The sequence below is a fragment of the Eriocheir sinensis genome, chromosome 48 (genome assembly GCF_024679095.1).
Source record: "Eriocheir sinensis breed Jianghai 21 chromosome 48, ASM2467909v1, whole genome shotgun sequence".
Taxonomy (NCBI): domain Eukaryota; kingdom Metazoa; phylum Arthropoda; class Malacostraca; order Decapoda; family Varunidae; genus Eriocheir; species Eriocheir sinensis.
In genome coordinates this window covers 8,494,448-8,514,187 of record NC_066556.1, presented here as the reverse complement: position 1 = coordinate 8,514,187, position 19,740 = coordinate 8,494,448, and the positions used below count along the sequence as shown (strand labels likewise).

Genomic DNA, 19,740 nt, shown 5'->3' with positions numbered 1-19,740 from the left:
GGGAGGGAGGGAGGGAGATGAATAGATTTTAGAAGACTAGAAGAAGGAAGGAAGGGAAGAGAGAGAATAAGTGAGAGGTGATACGAGAGGAGTAGAGGAAAGAAGGAAGGAAAGTCTTGTAGTAACGGGTCGGTAGAATTATGGAGGGAGGAAGAGAGGGAGATAAAAAAAGAATAGAGAAATGAAGGAAGGGAAGTCTTGTAATTGTGAGAAGAAAGGGAGATAAGAGAAGAGGAAAGGAGGGAAAATAAAGAAAGGAAGTCGTAGCTCTGAGAAAAAAAAGAGAAAAGAAGAGAGAACTGAAGAAGGAAAGGAAGTCATGTAGTTAAAGGGAGGATGTGAGACAGGAAGAGGAGATAAGAGAAGACTTAGAATAGTAGATGAAAAACGAAAGGGAAGGAAGACCCAAAGGTAAGAGAAGGGAGAAGGGAGGAAGGGAGGCTGGAGCGTGTGTGAAGGGAAGACGTGATATGGGAAAAAAGGGGAAGAGTTAAACGGTCCATGGAAAAAAAGGGAATGGCATTTGGCTGTAATTATGGACGTGATGGAAAGGGTATCAAGAACGGAGGGAAAGGAATTGAAGGACTTAGAGAAACAAAGAAGAGAGAGAGGAGGGAAGGGAGTGATTTTTATTTAGTATAGTATTGCATATGTGAATGTTAGGTAATTGGGCGTTAATGTATTGAGTGTAATGAGTAAACAATTAGGGGTGTGTTTAGACGATACTGATGCGTGACTGTGTGTGTGTGTGTGTGTGTGTGTGTGTGTGTGTGTGTGTGTGTGTGTGTGTGAAACCTGTTTGGAGCAAGAGTACGAGAGAGAGAGAGAGAGAGAGAGAGAGAGAGAGAGAGAGAGAGAGAGAGAGAGAGAGAGAGAGAGAGAAGAAGAAGAAGAAGAAGAAGGAGAAGAAGAATGTGGGAGTGGATGAGTGCTGGAAGATATCGGAGGGGAAGGAAATTGGATTAATGAAGTGGAGGAGGAGGAGGAGGAGGAGGAGGAGGAGGAAGAAGAAAAAGAAAAAGAAAAGGAGGAGGAGGAGGAGTCAGGTGTGATGGATGAGTGGGTCCTTACACTTCGCTCAGCCAGGTAAGAATGTCACACCTGCTGGCTTATACACCTGGGGAGCAAAAAGCGTGAGATGTTGATTAAGGGCTGGGCGTGGCCTTAAAAGTTCACCATCATCATCATCATTTTTTCTTCACCATTTCTTCATCTTTTACACTTTCTTCCACTTTTTCATCGTAACTTTCTTATTTCTCTACCTTTGCCTCATTCTTCTTCTCCTCTTCTTTGTCTTCTTTTCTTCTTTACCTTTTCTCGTTTTCTTCTTTTTCTTCTTTATTTTTTATTCGTTTTTGCATTCGTGGTTCTTGTCGTTGCTTTTGTTGTCGGTATTATCATCATCCGTAGTAGTCGTAGTAGTAGTAGTAGTAGTAGTAGTAGAAGTAGTAGTAGTAGTAGTAGTAGTATCTATTTTTACTTTAGTTTGGCATAAATATATAGATGGTGGTGTGAGAGAAAACGGAGCGTGGAAAACGGTGTGCGGTGTGTTTACAAGGGTGGCTTAAAGAAAACGTGAAAGTAATGTACCGTAGAGTTTTATGTATTATTATTATTATTATTATTATTATTATTATTATTATTATTATTATTATCATTATTATTATTATTATTATTATTATTGTTGCTGCTGCTGTTGCTATCATTACATTACATTTATTTATTTTAGATGTAACAGTAAATAAAGTCAAGTTAAACAGTCTTGAATAACCGTTGTTTATATAGGACTGCAAACACACACACACACACACACACACACACACACACACACACACACACACACGGTGACAATGCATGTTTATTTATATTTTTTTGCGATGCTTCAGTGAGTATTGTCATTTAGCCTTGTTGAGAGAGAGAGAGAGAGAGAGAGAGAGAGAGAGAGAGAGAGAGAGAGAGAGAGAGAGAGAGAGAGAAGCTGGTAATGAATTGTAATGTTATTGGTTATTGTGGTGATGAGGGTGGTGATGAAAGTGGTGGTGGTGGTGGTGATTGTGGTGCTTGCCTGTACTCGACGCTGCGGTGGAAGGGGTGGAAGAAGAGCAGCAGGAGGAGGAGGAGGAGGAAGAGGAGGAGGAGGAGGAAGAGGATTGTAAGCTTGTTGACCATCTGTTGTATTGGTCTCTCCACATCTGCCTCACTCTCTCTTTTTTTACCTCCTGCTTTCCCTTCCTGCCTCCCCCCCCTTCTCTCTCTCTCTCTCTCTCTCTCTCTCTCTCTCTCACACCCTATTTTCCTTCAAATCCCATGACTAAGTAAAATTTGTTCCATGTTGGAGAGAGAGAGAGAGAGAGAGAGAGAGAGAGAGAGAGAGAGAGAGAGAGAGAGAGAGAGAGAGTTTACATTTAAGGAAAACTGGACTAAAAGAAAGCAAGGTTGCCTCCCCCTCTTCCCCAGTCTTCCCCTTCTCCTTTCTCCCCTTCCTCACCCTCTTTCCCTTCTTCCCTTCATCTTCTTCTCTCAACTTCTTCCTCTATTCCTCCCTTCACTGCCTACCCTCACTCTTCCCTTCCCTCTCCTCTCCTTTTGACCTCATAACCTCTTCTCCTTTCTTCCTCCCTTCTTCCTTTTACTCTTTTCTCCTTTTCTTCCTCTATTTCCTTCCCTCTCCTTCCTTCCTCTATTCTTCCATTTACTTCCTCTCCTCCTCTTTCCTCCCTTCTTCCTTTTACTCGCTCTTCTTTTCTTCCTCCATTTCCTTCCCTCTCCTTCCTTCCTCTGTTCTTCCATTTACTTCCCGTCCTCCTCCTTCATTCCTTCCTTCTTCCCTATCTCTTGCGTCCCCCAGTGTCGTCAGCTGCTAGTGGTCGAAGGGAAAAGTAAATGGGAAAGGGGGAAGGAAAAGGGAAGACCGGGTAAATTCTTTGATCATAGGGAAGCAAATGTGAAAAAAATGACTGGGGATGGGAAGGGGAGAAGCGAACTGGGGAGGGGAAGGGGAGAAGCGAACTGGGGAGGGGAAGGGGAGAAGCGAACTGGGGAGGAGAATGGGGGAAGGAATGGGGATAAACAAACTGGGGAACTCTTTGTTGGGGGTTATGATGGGGAAGTGAATGTGAGGTTGGGAATGCGATGGGGTGGGGAAGGGAGGGGAGTGAATACCGTTGGGCGGCCTAGAATTGGGGTGTGTTTGGGGTGAGAATGTGGGTGGGTGTGAGGTTTACCTGTTGGGGGGCGGGGGGGGGGGGGTAACAGGACAGGTGGTTTTGGTTAATTTTATTTATTGTATTACTTTTGCTTCGTTTCACTAATCCTTATTTTCAATGATGTTTTTTTTTCTTTTTGTAATTGCTGTGTTTGTGGTGTGTGTGTGTGTGTGTGTGTGTGTGTGTGTGTGTGTGTGTGTGAGTTTGCTGGATAACTGTGTATGCTTCTCTCACACACACACACACACATAAACACACACACACACACACACACACACACACACACACACACACACACACACACACACGTCAATTTTATGCCCTTGGCTGTATTTATCAGGCACATTATTAATACTATTATTATTATTATCATCATCATCATCATCATCATCATCATCATCATCATCATCATTACTGTTTTTGTTGGTGGTTGTGTTGTTGTCTTCTTTTACTAATGGTGAAAGAGAAAGAAAAATAAAGAAAAGTGTTGAGAAAAGAGGAAAAGACATAAATGGAACAAGGAAGTGGAAGAGACAAAAAAAATAGGAAGAAAGGAAAAGAGCTGAAGAAGGGGAGGAGAAAAGAGGAAGAAGAGAAAGGAGAACGGGACTGGATATGGAGAGAAATAGCTGCATGGAAGGGGAGGAAGGGAGGGGAAGGTAAGGTAAGGGGAGGGGAGGGGAGGGGAGGGGAGGGAGGGAAGACTTCACGCATGAATTCTTTCCTCCCATTCACCCCTACATCACTGCCCTCCTTTTCCTCCTCCTCCTCCTCCTCCTCCTCCTCCTCCTCCTCCTCTTACTCTTCCATCATTCCTTACCATGCCAAAGTCTCAGTCTCTCTCTCTCTCTCTCCCATTCCTTTTTCGCCCCATTATCTTTTTTTCCTTTCCCTTCTCTCCTATTAATTCCTCTTCCTTTCCCGTTCTTTCCTCCCCTTTCCATTCACCTTTCATTTTCCTCTCCCCTTGGCTTTGTTTCCCTTCCTTTTCCCTTCCTTTCCATTCCTTTCCCTTCTCTCCCGCTTCACCTCCCTTCTCCTTCCCTTCTATTTTTTTTACTCTGGAATGGAAAGGGAGTTAAAGATGTTGAAATGATTAAGTTGTTTATTTATTAGTCTGTTTATATATTTATTTATTTTGTATTTTTTTGTTCATTGTATTTTCGTTTTTTTTTTTTTATTATTGTCCAGTTTTATTCCTTTTATTTCGTATTTTCTTGTCTTTTTTACCTCTTCAATAGTCTTTATTTATTTATTTGTTTGTTTGTATTTTTTGTATGTATTTTTTTCATCGTAATTTTGATCTTTATTGTCTTGTTTTATTCCTTTCATTTCGTATATTCGTGTTTTTTTTACCTCTTCAATAGTCTTTATTTATTTGTTTGTTTGTTTGTATTTTTTTCATCGTAATTTTGATCTTTATTGTCTTGTTTTATTCCTTTCATTTCGTATATTCATGTTCTCTTAAATTCTTCAATCCTTTTAACCACCTGTATATTTTCACTTTTCCATATAATAATAATAATAATAATAATAATAATAATAATAATAATAATAATTTTCCTCCTTATTTCAGGTGAGTATCCGAGCTGTTCCTCATCTGCGCACCTGCAAACACCTGTGAGTTACCTTAATGAGTCACGCCCTTACCTGTGTACTTCTAGGCCCACCTTTTGGCCACCCAGGTGAGTGACGCGTAGTATTTAGGAAAGGAAGGGAAGTGGAAGAAAAGAGAGGAGGAGAAATGAGGAGGGTTGAGAAGAGATGAAATGGGAAGAGATTGGAAGCGAGATAAAGGAAAGAATGGAAATGAAGGGAAGGAAAGGAAAGACAAGGAAAGGAAAGACAGGACAAGGAGAGGAAATTAAAGGAAGGGAAAGACAAGGAAAGGAAATTAAAGAAAAGGAAAGACAGAAGAGAGGAAAGGAAAGGAAAGGAAAGGAAAGGAAAGGAGAGGAGAGGGGAAAAAGACCAATATAAGGAATACAATCTCTCTCTCTCTCTCTCTCTCTCTCTCTCTCTCTCTCTCTCTCAATAAGACATTTTCCACTCTGTAAATATTCTGCAAGAGGAAAACAAATATCACTTAAAAGTTTGATTTCTCGCGACGACGTTTATTATTTTTTTTTATTTATCGCACAATTTATTTTTTCACTTGGCTTTCGTTCTTTTATTCACTTTGCAATAATGGACAGAAGTGCTTGAAGGGCCTTGGTCTTTGTGCCGGCTTGATAAGGGCGTCTCCTTGGCTGGGGCGAGACGGGTTTTCGACCTTAACGACTCTCTCTGAAGTGTGTCCGCCCCCCTCTCCCCCTCCGCCCCCTTCCTTCCTTCTGCTCCAACCCCGGGAGAGAAAGAGGGAGGGAGGGAGAGGGAGGAAGGAGGGGAGAGAGGAAAGAAAGCAGGCATTAGAGCTTACACGGAGAGAGAGAAACGTGTAGAGGAATGATACTGAAGGAAGAGGAAGGAAGGAAAGGAAGAAAGGGGAAGTTAAGAGAAGGGTGGAACGAATAGAGGAATGATGATAAGGGAAGAGGAAGGAAGGAAGGAAAGGAGAAGTTAAGAGAAGGGTGGAACGAATAGAGGAATGATGATAAGGGAAGAGGAAGGAAGGAAGGAAAGGAGAAGTTAAGAGAAGCGTGTTAAGAATAGAGGAATGATAATAAGGACAGAGGAAGGAGGGAAGGAAGGCACGAAGGAAGGAGAGGAAGGAAGGAAAGAAACTTAGAGAAGCGTGAAACGAATAGAAGAGAAAAATAATTAGGCTAAGAGGAAGGAAGGAGAGGCTCGATAAAGAATGGATAAAATGAAGGAAATAAAAGAAAGAATAAAGAAAAGAAGAAAGGAATTAAAGTTTATGAGAATGGAGGAACAGGCAAAGAAAGGAAGATGTGGTTAAGAGAAAGGAAGAAGAAAAGAAGGAGAGGTTAATAAAGGAGGGAAGAAACGAGAATAGGAGAAAAGGAAAAAAAATAATCGGAAGGAGGGAAGAAGATAGGAAGAGGTTAATAAAGGAAGGAGGAAACGAGAGTTGGAGAAAAGGGAAAAAAAAGTCAGGAGGGAAGAAGATAGGAATGAAGGGGGAGGAGAGGAAAAAGAGGGAAGGAGAGACATTGAAAGAAGAGAGGGAGGGAAGATGGAAGGAGTAGAAGGAAGAGAGAGAAAAAAAAGGGAGGAACGGAGGAAAGTTTTTACGTGACTGTGCTTCACGCCTGTTAATTGCTCTCTCTCTCTCTCTCTCTCTCTCTCTCTCTCTCTCTCTCTCTCTTTATTTTTTCCTTCTTTCCTCTCTCTTTTCTTAATATTCCTCTTCCCCTCCCTTTCTCCTCTTTTTCTCTTCTCTCCTCTACTTTCTTAACTTTCCTTTCCCCCTATTCTCCTCTCCTTTCTCCTCTTCTTTTCTTCTCTTCTTTCACATCTTTCCTCTCCTTTTCTCCTCTTTCCTTTTCTTCTCTCCTTTCTTTCTTCTTCCTTTTCCTTATTCTTCCTCTTCTTTCTCCTTCTTCTTTCCTTCTCTTCTTTCTTCTTCCTCTTCTTCCTCTTCCTTCTCTCTCAGTATCTTTTGACAACCTTCTGTCCGACCGTGTTTGGAAAGTTGATGTTGCTTTTGAGAGAGAGAGAGAGAGAGAGAGAGAGAGAGAGAGAGAGAGAGAGAGAGAGAGAGAGAGAGAGAGAGAGAGAGAGAGAGAGAGAGAGAGAGAGAGAGAGAGAGTAAAAAAAGAGTAAGACAAATGGAGCGCGTGTATTGTGTTCCTCCAAGTAGGTCAAATATAATTCCTCCTCCTCCTCCTCCTCCTCCTCCTCCTCTTTTTCTATTTTTCTTTGTTTTATCTTTTTCTTCCCTTCTCTTTCTTACATAAGAGAGAGAGAGAGAGAGAGAGAGAGAGAGAGAGAGAGAGAGAGAGAGAGAGAGAGAGAGAGAGAGAGAGAGAGAGAGAGAGAGAGAGAGAGAGAGAGAGAGAGAAAAAAGCAAGTAGGAAAACGGTACCTAAATACAACGAAAGAATAGCCGGGCAAACACACACACACACACACACACACACACACACACACACACACACACACACACACACACACACACACACACACACACACAGAGTTGAGGCGGTCCAAAAACACAGGTAAGATCTAAAAGGTGAGCAGTCTTACTAACGGGCGAAAAATAGTTTTATTATGGCGGCCAAAGAGAGAGAGGGGGAAACATGGAAACATGGACTAGCAGGCAGCAGAAAGCCTGTTGGCTCATTACTATTACTAGTTTGCGTCTGTTGATTGATTTAATCGTTTGCCACAGGCAGTGGAGATTGTAGAGGAGGGAAGCAAGCACTTGTGTAAGTTTTACCTTTGGTGTGGTTCACTCTCTGTTGCAAGCAGCGGCGATCAATGCGTTTGAAAGAGTTGATGGTCTCTCTGCTAACCACTTCTGCAGAAAGGCGTTCCAGTGGCGAAACAACTCTATTATCAAAGAAAGAAATAATCCTGCCGATTGGCTGCTTTCATTTTTGTTTTGTTGTTTTTTCCGTTGTTTGTAGTCAGGTTAGTTTGTAGCGTGAGAGTGGTGAGTCAACGTTGCTGAGCTTGCTTGTTCAGTTACAAAGACTTGTATCATGTCTCCCTGCAGTCGTCTCTTTTCCAACGTGAAGAGGTTGAGTCGCTCGAGTCGCTCTTCATAGGGTTTCGTCCTCAGTGAAATTCAATGTCTTTTAGGAGAGACCAGAATTGCACGGCGTATTCCAGGTGGGGCCTTACCAGCGAATTATACAAGGATAACATAACTTCCGGCGGAGGAGGAGGAAGAAGAAGAAGAGAGGAACTAAGAAGGGTATAGGGGAGGAAGGAGGATCGACGGAGGGAGTGGATAGAGTAGAGTAGTGGATAGAATAGTGGAAGTGTATAGTGGATTGATTAGTGGAAAGAAATATGAGATGAAAAGAGGGGAAGGAAGAGAGGAACTAAGGGGAGGAAGGGGAAGAAAGGGGAAGAGAAGATTTGTCGGAGAGAGAAGGAAAGGACGTAGAGAAAAAAAGAGAAGGAAGATGATGAAAAGATGGAAAGGAATAAGGAAAGAAGTTGAAGAGACGAAAAGATGATGGGAATAACAGAGGGAAAACGGCAGAAAGAAAGAGGATAGAGAGAGAAAACAAAAACGTGGTTGCGAATCAGTGAAAAAAATAATAATGAACGTAGTGATAATAAAGGAATTTGAACAAGTAGATAAAGAAGGAATGGGGAGTGAAAGATGAGAGATGAAGAAGGGAAGAAAGAAGGAAGTAGGTCGGCAAAATGAAAGGAGAGAGAGAGAGAGAGAGAGAGAGAGAGAGAGAGAGAGAGAGAGAGAGAGAGAGAGAGAGAGAGAGAGAAGAGAAGAGAAGAGAAGAGAAGAGGAAAGGAGAAGAGAAGAGAAGAGAAGAGGAGAGAGAGAGAGAGAGAGAGAACAAAGAGGGTGATGAAGATAATAATAGTCGATAAGATAAAAGATAAGGAAAAGAAGAGGAGGAGGAACGAGAAGACAAGGAGGGAGAGAAAGAGTAAGAAGAAGAAAAGATAAGGAAAGATGTGTTTATGTGATTGAGGGAGGGGTGGGGAGGGCAGGGGAGGGGAGCTTTTGGGGAAGATGTACTGTTAGAACCCCAACCACAGGGGAAGGTGACCCGCCAATCCTCTCTTACCTGGGGAGGAGGAAGAGGAGGAGGAGGAGGAGGAGGAGGATTTAAGGATTGAGTCGAAAGAGAAAAAAAGTGACGATGAAAGAAGTAAAAAGGTTAGAAGAGGAAGAAGAAGAAGAAGAAGAAGAAGAAAAAGAAGATGATGTAGAGGAAGAAGGAAAAGAAGTAGAAGAAAAAGAAAAAGAAGAAGAAGAAGAAGAAGAAAAAGAAGATGATGATGTAGAGGAAGAAGGAAAAGAAGTAGAAGAAGAAGAAGAAGAAGAAGAAAAAGAAGATGATGATGTAGAGGAAGAAGGAAAAGAAGTAGAAGAAGAAGATGATGATGTAGAGGAAGAAGGAAAAGAAGTAGAAGAAGAAGAAAAAGAAGAAGAAGAAGAAGAAGAAAAAGAAGATGATGATGTAGAGGAAGAAGGAAAAGAAGTAGAAGAAGAAGAAAAAGAAGAAGAAGAAGAGGAAGAAGAAGAAGAAGTAAAAGAAGATGATGATGTTGAGGAAGAAGGAAAAGAAGTAGAAGAAGAAGAAGAAGAAGAAGATGATGATGTAGAGGAAGAAGGAAAAGAAGTAGAAGAAGAAGAAAAGGAAGAAGAAGAAGAGGAAGAAAAAGAAGATGATGATGTAGAGGAAGAAGGAAAAGAAGTAGAAGAAGAAGAAGAAGAAGAAGAAGAAGAAGAAGAAGAAGAAGATGATGATGTAGAGGAAGAAGGAAAAGAAGTAGAAGAAGAAGAAAAAGAAGAAGAAGAAGAAGAGGAAGAAGAAGAAGAAAAAGAAGATGATGTAGAGGAAGAAGGAAAAGAAGTAGAAGAAGAAGAAGAAGAATTGAGTTAAAAGGAAGAGTAAGGCGATTAAAAAAGAAAATAAAAACGAAAAAAAAAATAGGAAGAAGGAAGGAGAAGCAGAAACAGGAAGAGGAACAAGATGAGGATGACTAAATAAAAACAAATAATATAGATGAAGGGAACAGATAAAGAAAGAGAGGGAGAGAGAGAGAGAGAGGGAAGGGTGGGAACGAGGGAGGGATTAGCCAGGAAGGGAACAAGTGGAATCATGGAGGGACTTGACGAGGTGAGGGAGAGGGTAGGAAGAGGGCGAGGAAGGGTGCGTGAAGGGGAGAGAGAAATAATGGACCAGGGAAGGAAGACAAGGATGGGGAGGAAGAAGGAAAAAAAATAACGCAACGGAATTAGTTACGTGGTATAAACTCCGGGTTGCTTTCCGGCGTATTAACAGGAGGAGGAGGAGGAGGAGGAGGAATTCAGCTTTAGGTTAGGTTAAGTTAGGTTAGGTTAGGTTAGGTTAGGCTAGGTTAGGTTAGGCTAGGTTAGGTTAGGTTAGGTTAGGCTAGGCTAGGCTAGGCTAGGCTAGGTTAGGTTAGGCTAGGTTAGGTTAGGGTAGGTTAGGGTAGGTTAGGTTAGGTAGTATTAGTATTGGTAGGAGAAGGAGGAGGAGGAGGGAGTTGTAGTAGTAGTAGTAGTAGGAGGAGGAGGAGGAAAGTCAGTCGAACTGAACGCCAGGTATAATATATTCTGAATACACTCACTAACAGTCCATTGCCTGCCTTGTGTGTGTGTGTGTGTGTGTGTGTGTGTGTGTGTGATGCTTAAGACAACACCGCGTGATGAGCAGAATTATCGTGTGGTTGAGTGCTTGCGGTGTTTGCCTCTCCTCTTATTCCTCTTTCTAACCTCTTTTTTTTCTCGTTCACAACCCTTTCTTTGTCTTCCTCTCGTAGCTACTTATGTTCCCCGTTCTTCTAATTTTACACACTATCTACTTATTTTCTCTATCTGTCATTATCTTATTTTAACCTTCATGCATTCTAATCTGCTCTTTTCTCCCTTCCCTTCTCTTTCCCTCTCTCCTCTTCCCTTCCTCTAACTCCTCCACTTCTTCCTTGTTATCCTTACTCTTTCACACTCTTCTTCTATCTCTCTCCTCTTCCCTTCCTCTACCTCCTCCATTTCTTCCTTGTTATCCTTACTCTTTCACACTCTTCTTCTGTCTCTCTTCTTCCCCTCGCGTTCTTCATCCGCTTCCTCTTTCTTTTTTAAATCGACACTTCCATATTTACTTTTCCTTTCCCTTCTTTCCTTCGCTCTTATTTCCTTTCCCTTCTTTACTCCTGTCATCTCTTCTCTTCCATTCTTCTTTTCTCCTTCCTCTCCTTTTTTTTGTTCATTCTTTACTTCTCTCCTTTGTTTCTTTCTTCTCATTTTTCTCTTCTACTTTCACTCCTTTTCTTCTTATTCCCATAGTTAACTTTTCTTCCATAATTTCTCTACATTACTCTTCTTTTCTCTTATTTGCTTATTCTAATTACTTTCCTCTTTTCTTTGTTTTCTCTTCGTTATTCTTCTCTTTTTTGTGTTTTCTTTTCATTACTCTTTTCTTTCCTTTGTTTCTTTTTCGTTAATCTCCTTTCCTCGTTTTATTTCCTCATATTTCTATTCTCATTTTCTCTCCTTTCTTTCTTGCATTACTCTCCTCTCTGTTCCTCTTCCTTCCTCTTTATTTCTTCTCGTTTCATATCCTCATTATTCTAATTTTCTCTCCTTTCTTTCTTCCATTACTCTCCTCTATGTTCCTCTTTCTCCCTATCTCTTCTTCTCTCCCATCTAGCACAGGAGAAAGCAAGGGAAAAGACATGAGAGAGAGAGAGAGAGAGAGAGAGAGAGAGAGAGAGAGAGAGAGAGAGAGAGAGAGAGAGAGAGAGAGAGAGAGAGAGAGAGAGAGAGAGAGAGAGAGAGAGAGAGAGAGAGAGAGAGAGAGAGGCAGCCGTAAACAAGCGAGGGAGTGAAAGCCAAAGAAACTATCGTCGGCTTTCTCGTAAACACCTATTTTTTTTTTCGTTTTTTTTTATATATATATTTTTCCCGTTCAATTAAGAGCCGTTTAGAAAGCAGGTAAAAGGGAGGAGGAGGAAGAGTTTTTTGGGGAGGCGAAGCGCGGAGCGGCGGCGGAGGTTGTTGTTGTTGTTGTTGTTGTTGTTGTTGTTGTTGTTGTTGTTGTTGTTGTTGTACCTTTCCTCTCCCTGCTTACCTGTGTCCTTTCTTTCACTGCATCCCTTCCTATCTTTCTTTTTTTCTTTACCTACATTCCTTTTCTCTTTTTTCACTTTCCACTTTATTTTCTCTCCTTTCCTCTCCTCCTCTTCCTCTTTCTCTTCACACTCCTTTTCTCTTCTTCTTCACCTTCTCCTTTTTTCTCTCCTTTCCTCTCCTCCTCCTCCTCTTCCTCTTTCTCTTCACACTCATTTTCTCTTCCTCTTCACCTTCTCCTTTTTTCTCTCCTTTCCTCTCCTCCTCCTCCTCTTCCTCTTTCTCTTCACACTCCTTTTCTCTTCTTCTTCACCTTCTCCTTCTTTTCCTCTCCTTTCCTCTCCTGTTTCCGCTCACATTCCACCTCCTCCTCCTCTTCCTCTTTCTCTTTCCAACTCCTTTTAACTTATTTTCCCCCTTCCCCTTTTTTCCTCTCATGTTTCCTCTCACATCTCACCTCCTCCTCTTCCTCTTTCTCTTTACAACTCCTTTTCTCTACTTTTTCTTCTCCCTCTTTTTTTTCCTCTCCTTACCTTTCTCCTCCTATCCTTTACATCTCTTCCTTCTCTATCTCCTCGCTTTTCCTAGTTTTTTTCATTAATTTTATCTTTATTTGCACTTCTTCCCTTTCTCCTCTCATATCGAAACATCTTTCCTCTCTCTTTCTCTTACTTTCCTTCCTTTCTTTCTTTCCAATCGTCTCCTTCCTCCTATACCCTTCTCTATCTACCTCCTTCCTGTTCTTAGGTACTCTCCTCTTTTCTCTCCTTTTCCCCGCTTCCTTGCCTCTTCTTTCTCCGGGCATCAGAGGAAAGAAGGGAGGGAGGAAGGATGGAAGGAAGGAAGGAAGGAAGGATGGATGGAAGAAAGAAAGAAAGGAAGGAAGGAAGGAAGGAAGGAAGGGAGGAAGGAAGGAAGGAAGGAAGGAAGGAAGGAAGGAAAGGGAGGGAAAGTGGAGGAAATACACGTCTTTCAATCCACCTCACGCACCCGATGAAAGGAAAGGAGGGCGGAGAGGGAATGAGATATGAGGAGGGAAGGAAAGAAGGAGGAAAAAGTAAAATAAGTTAGGAAAATAAAGAAGTCGAAAAGAATAGTAATAATCAGAATACTGGGGAATGAAAAGAGAGAATGAAGAGGAAGAAGATAAAATAAAAATAAGAAAGTTGGTGAATGAAAAGGAAGAATGAAGAGGAAGAAAAAGATAATAATTAGTAGAAGAAGAAACTGGAGAATGAAGAAGAAAACGTAAGAGGAGTAAGAAGAAAGTTGGAAAATTAAGACGAAAATAATAACAATAATATTAAGAGAATGAGGAGGAGGAGGAGGAGGAGGAGGAGGAGGAGGAGGGGAAAAATATAAATTACTCGCTAACTTAGACACTGTTCACTCCTCCTTCCGTCACGCCTGCTTTCTCCCCCCCCCCTCCCCAGCCACTCCCCAACTCCCCATCCCCCCATCCCTTACCACCCTCCCCTCCCACGTTCTCCTTCACCCCCACCACAACCTTCCACCCCTTCCATCCCACCTTAGCCCTTCCCCCCTTCTCCCCTGCAGCGGCCGTCACCTCGGGAGGGTAACGGTGATGGAACATGTGACGTGAGACGGGCTGGGTGGGGGCTGATGGGGGGCTGGGGGGCGGTGGGTGGAGGGAGGGGGGGCAGAAGACTCACCCATTGACCCATTGACTGGTTGGTGCTCCCTTTAAAGCGTCTCCCTTAAAGGTCCGCTGTAAGGTGTTGACGTGTCCCTTTAAATTGCCCCCTTTCCCCCTCCTAAGGTTGGTGTGTACCCTTTTCGTCTCCCTTGAAACTTAGGGGGGCGTATTAAGAGACATTTCGCCTCCCAAGAACACACATTTGCCAAGGCTTTCGTAGGAGTTGTGGGCATTTCCAGTAGTAGTTTTATGACCCTGGTGGTAGTTTGATCCTTCCGCTGTACCCTGAACCTAAAGAAACACTCATTAGAACCCGATTGACCCCCTCTTTGACCTTTAGAAATAGTTTATGTGAAAATTGAAAGTGTCTTAAAATACCAACCTTGGTCTTAAGGTGTATATTAGTTTAGGTGAGAGGTTGAATATTGATAGTTTTTTATTTGTTTATGAGATGAGGAATATTGAGAAAGAAAAAGAAGAATGTGAAAGGCAAAGATATAGGAAGACATGAAGAACAAGAAGAGTATGCAAGAAGATGAGTAACGAGAAGGAAAGGATAGTGTAGAAGGAAGAAGAAAGGAAGACAAAGGAAGAGGTAGATAAAATGCTTAAATGAAAAGATGAAGAGGAAAAAGAGGTAAAGGAAAAGGGAAGTACAGGGTAGAAGAAAACAGAAAAAAAAGAAGGTAAATAAAAGAAAGAGGAGCATGAAGGAAGACAAGTAATTACCGAGTACCGAGTGGAGGGAAGACAAGAAGACTGAGGAAGAGGTGGATAGATTCTGTATAGGAAGACAAGATAGACAAAAAGAGAAATAGGATGTAGGAAGACAAAGTTATATTAATAGAAGTACAAGTTAGAGGAAAGAAGAAGACTAAGGACGATGCCGATGGATTATGTGAAGGAAGACAAACAAAAAGAGAAGTAAAGAGGGAAGACAAAGTGAAGAAAATGGAAGTAAGAGGAAGAAAAAGAAGACAGAATCACCGAGAAAGAGATTGTATATAGAAGATTGTGTAAAGAAAGACATTAGGGAAGACAAGAGACAAGAGAAGTAAAGAGGGAAGACAAAGTGATATTAATAGAAGTACAAGTTAGAAGAAAGAAGACAGAATCACCTTGGAAGAGATTGTATATAGAAGATTGTGTGAAGAAAGACATTAGGGAAGACAAGAGACAAAAAGAGAAGTAAAGGGGGAAGACAAAGTGAAGAAAATGGAAGTAAAAGGAAGAAAAAGAAGACAATCACCGAGAAAGATTGTATATAGAAGATTGTGTAAAGAAAGACATTAGGGAAGACAAGAGACAAAAAGAGAAGTAAAGAGGGAAGACAAAGTAATAAAAATGGAAGTAAAAGGAAAAAGAAAGAAGACAAAAACACCTTGGTAGAGATTGTATATAGAAGATTGTGTAAAGAAGGACATTAGGGAAGACAAGAGACAAAAAGAGAAGTAAAGAGGGAAGACAAAGTGATATTAATAGAAGTACAAGTTAGAAGAAAGAAGACAGAATCACCTTGGAAGAGATTGTATATGGAAGATTGTGTACAGGAAGACATTATAGACGAAAACACCAATGAACACACAATACCAAACAGACCACTTGCTATTTGTTCTGATGTTGTTCCTTTTGATAGTGTTATTACCTGAGCTAATTAGTTTTTGTTCGATCTTACCTGTGCGTTCCAGCGTACCTGTGTTTAATTACCTGAGCATTATTGGTTATTACTTTCTCATTAGTGAAATATCCAGGATGCTAGACACACACACACACACACACACACACACACACACACACACACACACACACACACACACACACACACACACACACACACACTAATCTTTTCCGTTAATTAAACAGGTTGATTACACGTATCTCCCTCAAAAGAAAGTTTGTGCGTGTGTGTGTGCTCTGAATCGTTATAAAAAGTTATTTTGTGGATAGATTGAGAAACTTCACGCGGACGGACACACACACACACACACACACACACACACACACACACACACACACACACACACACACACACACACACACACACACGGCTCTAGGGTGACAAGCAACGATCTGTGTCACCCGAAGATGCTGTCGAATTAAATAGAGTGACTGGCAGGTGACTCTCTCTCTCTCTCTCTCTCTCATTTTTTTCTAGCTAACTTTTCCATTTATAACCTATTTTTTTACGCTGTGTTAAAGTTAATGGCTCTTTTTTTTTCCTTTTTTGTAGATTTTTATTGTTATTAACGAAGACACGCACGTCAGCTTCAAGGCATTATTATTTATCACTTATGAAGAAAATATTATCAGCTTGAAAGGCCATTTGAGCGGAGGAGGAGGAGGAGGAGGAGGTTGAAGAAGATGGAAGAAGTGTAGTTAAATCTGCTTGTGTGAGAGAGAGAGAGAGAGAGAGAGAGAGAGAGAGAGAGAGAGAGAGAGAGAGAGAGAGAGAGAGAGAGAGAGAGAGAGAGAGAGAGAGAGAGAGAGAGAGAGAGAGAGAGCGCACAATCACTTAATTACTAGGAAAGGAGGCAAGAAAGACATCCACAACCACCACCATCACAACAACAACAACAACAACACATATCTTCACACTCCTCACTCACTTTATTTTTCTTAACTGAGTTCGTCTCGGTGAATAATAATCAGCACACAGCCCCGAGCCATGGATGGAAGATTCACCTACATCCTGCATAAGCCGATTGGAGAGAGAGAGAGAGAGAGAGAGAGAGAGAGAGAGAGAGAGAGAGAGAGAGAGAGAGAGAGAGAGAGAGAGAGAGAGAGAGAGAGAGATTTCTTTTTATTTATTTTATTATTATTATTATTTTATTTTTTTAGGTTCTGCCCATAACGCCGTTAGGCTCTCTTAAGGGGTCTCTTGGGTGATCCTGGCCCGTTAGGAGCTTAGGCAAATTGTATTTATTTATAGTGGCTGCCGTGGTATAATTTCCTTTCCCTACCTCACTGACTCCCTTCCCCTGGCTCCCCCTCCTCTTTTTTTCCTTTTCTTTCCATATTTCTCTCCCACCTTTCTCCATCTGATTCTCCCTTTTACCCTCCCTTCCCTGACTCTCCCTCTCTTTCTTCCTCTTCCTTCCTGCATTTTTCTCCCTTTTACCCTCCCTTCCCTGACTCTCCCTCTCTTTCTTCCTCTTCCTTCCTGCATTTTTCTCCCTTTTCTTCCTCTCTCTCAACTTTCTCCATCTGATTCTCCCTTATTTAAATGTCTCTTACGTGGCCCATGCTGCCCCCCGGTGCGCCACTGGAACGAAGTCGCTGAAGCTAGGGTTGAGTGAAGGTCTGGGCAGCATGTGACTAATCTTACGCCACTAATCAGCGTGTTTCTGTGGGACTCGAACCTATGCCACGGCCTCACCAACCCCACACACTGACCGCTCCGCCACTGCCTCCCTGACACACACACACACACACACACACACATTTGTACATACATGGAGACAGGCAGACAGACAGACAATTTAAGGGACGCTTCTCACCACACGATAACTAGAAATATATAAATAAACCAGATAAAATGAAAGTAAATAGAGGAAATAAGAGTAAAACACGTAACAAGCGATAGATGCCGATAATTACAAAGAAAACGAAATTAAAGAAAGAGAAAATTATGAGAAAGGCGTAAGAGAAAGGAGATTATCAGTAATACTTCAACGTGTTACCTGCTGAGAGAGAGAGAGAGAGAGAGAGAGAGAGAGAGAGAGAGAGAGAGAGAGAGGTGGTTATTGCCTCCCCAGGTATAATTGAACGGTGTCACGTACGGCAGAGTCCGCCTGTGAACACCTGGAGAAAACGAGGAGAGGAGAGAGAAGAGAAAGAAGAGAGACAAAAAAATACCTTGGAAAATGAGGAAATAAGACTGACGATAAAAGACGAGGGGAAATAGGTAATGGAGTTGAGGAAGGAGGAAAAAAACACACAAAATAGGCAAGATGAAATACGAGGAGAAGAGAGAGAAGAAAAGAATAGGAAAAAATACCTTGGAAAGTGAAGGAAATAAGACTGACGATAAAAGACGAGGGGAAATAGGTAATGGAGTTGAGGAAGGAGGAAAAAACACAAAATAGGCAAGATGAAATACGAGGAGAAGAGAAAGAAGAAAGAAGAATAGAAAAAAATACGTGGAAAGTGAAGGAAATAAGACTGACGATAAAAGACGAGGGGAAATAGGTAAGGAAATAGGTAATGGAGTTGAGGAAGAAGGAAAAAACACAAAATAGGCAAGATGAAATACGAGGAGAAGAGAAAGAAGAAAAGAATAGAAAAAAATACCTTGGAAAATGAGGAAATAAGACTGACGATAAAAGACGAGGGGAAATAGGTAAGGAAATAGGGGAAGGAGTCGAGTAAGGAGGAAAAAAACACACAAAATAGGCAAGATGAAATACGAGGAGAAGAGAAAGAAGAAAAGAATAGAAAAAATACGTGGAAAGTGAAGGAAATAAGACTGATGATAAAAGACGAGAGGAAAATAGGTTAGGAAATTATGTGAGTGAGTCCAGGAAGGAGGGAAAAAAGTAAAATAGGCAAGATGAAATAAATAGGAAGAGGAATATATAACCAGAAACCAAGTATGGATGAAAGAAGAAGAGGATGAGGGATGATAATAAGAGACAGGAGGGAGTGGAAAAAGGAAAATGAACTCGAGAGATAAGAGAAAAAAACAGTTCAACAAAAGATGATCGAGGGTAGATGTAGGGAAAGAAAATGTATGAAAAAAATAAAGAAGAGTAGCGGAGAGACGAGGAAATAGAATAGGGAAGGGAAAGGAAGGAAGGAAGGAAGGGAAAGGAAGAAAAGATATAGGAAAGTTGAGCAGAAGTGAAATGAAGGAATACAGAGGAAGGGAAAGGAAGAAAAAAATAGAAGAAAAAAAAGGAAAAGCGAGATAGGAAATACAGATAAAGGAAAGGAAAAAAAATGAGCGAGATAGGAAATATAGATAAAGGAAGGGAAAGGAAGGAAAGATAGAGGAAAGTAGAGGAGTAGTGAGATGAAGGAATACAGAGGAAGGAAAAGGAAGAAAAAGGAAAGGAAAGAAGGAGATGAGCGAGATAGGAAAAATAAAGGAAGGGAAAGGAAGGAAAGACATAGGAAGTCAGAGCATTAGTGAGATAAAGGAATACATATAGAGGAAGGAAAAGGAAGAAAAAGGAAAGGAGAGGAAAAACGAGATGAAGGAAAATATATAAAGGAATGGAAAATAATCACTTCAATAGAGGCGACAGACCAGAAAAAGAAACACTGAAAAAGAGAAAAATATCAGATTAAAATACACGGCAGGGAAAATAAGAAAACAAAGAGGAAAAAAGTTTATGAGGGGAAAAAACTGGAGACCTTGGGCGGAGAGAGGAAATTAAAAAGTAGTACGTGTGTAGAGAGAGAGAGAGAGAGAGAGAGAGAGAGAGAGAGAGAGAGAGAGAGAGAGAGAGAGAGAGAGAGAGAGAGAGAGAGAGAGAGAGAGAGTTTTATCTGTCTACCTTTCTGTTTTAATGACTATAGGAAGGAATAGAATGCGGGAAAAAAATATTGAAAGTGTAATAAATCCAGGAAGTGGGGGAGTGAAGTTCGTGGAGGGCGGAGTGATGAATTGAGGAGGAGGAGGAGGAGGAGGTGGTGGTGGTGGTGGTGGTGGTGCAAACAGTTTCTCCCTGAAGGTTTCCCGTCGACCGAAGCATCTGGGGTTTTCTCCTAATAACGTTGTTGCATTGCCTGACGTGAAGAAGGAGAGAGGAGGAGAAGAGGGAGGGAGGGGAGGAAGGAAGGAAGGAAAGAAGGAAGGAAGGAAGGAAGGAAGGAAGGAAGGAAGGAAGGGAGGGAAGAGAGTTAATGAAAGGGAGGAGAGCAAATTACTGAATGAAGGAAGGGCCACGAGGAAGGATGGATCACTGAGAGCTGTGAGGAAGAGGGAGGAGTGGTTTAGTGTGCCGAGGGCGGGAAGGTGTCTGTAGCGGCAGGACGGGCAGGGTGTCATGTGTTGTCGCTCTCAGCGCCGCCCGGAGCACCACTCCACTAAGTGACTTGAAAAGTGCAGGAGCAGCAGTCTCCCACGACGGGGGTGTTGCGGTGAGTGGCGAGAGCCGCGGCCGCGCGGAGCTCAGTGCTGCGGCAGCCACGGAGAAGCCGAGCCACCCCGCCCCCTCTGCTCCGCCCGCTGA

General features: G+C 41.9%; 1 protein-coding gene across 1 annotated transcript; it reads right to left on the bottom strand.

The window, feature by feature from the left end:
- Positions 1–16,051: 16,051 nt before the first annotated feature.
- On the bottom strand, positions 16,052–19,216 carry LOC126981545 (uncharacterized). The gene is made up of 2 exons (XM_050832771.1): positions 18,008–19,216; positions 16,052–17,854 (listed from the first exon to the last, which is right to left on the bottom strand). The coding sequence occupies exons 1-2, from the start codon at positions 18,672–18,674 to the stop codon at positions 17,241–17,243; spliced, it is 1,281 nt and encodes a 426-aa protein (XP_050688728.1). The 5' UTR covers positions 18,675–19,216; the 3' UTR covers positions 16,052–17,240.
- Between the last annotated feature and the right edge of the window lie 524 nt (positions 19,217–19,740).

Excerpts from the sequence above, each read along its gene's own strand:
- LOC126981545 (XM_050832771.1), bottom strand. The coding sequence starts at position 18,674 with ATGTCTTTCCTTCCTTTCCCTTCCTTTATTTTTCCTATCTCGCTCATC. Across the intron at positions 17,855-18,007 it reads TTATTTCCTTCACTTTCCAC|GTATTTTTTTCTATTCTTTT; the intron begins GTATTTTTTCTA and ends TCATTTTCCAAG.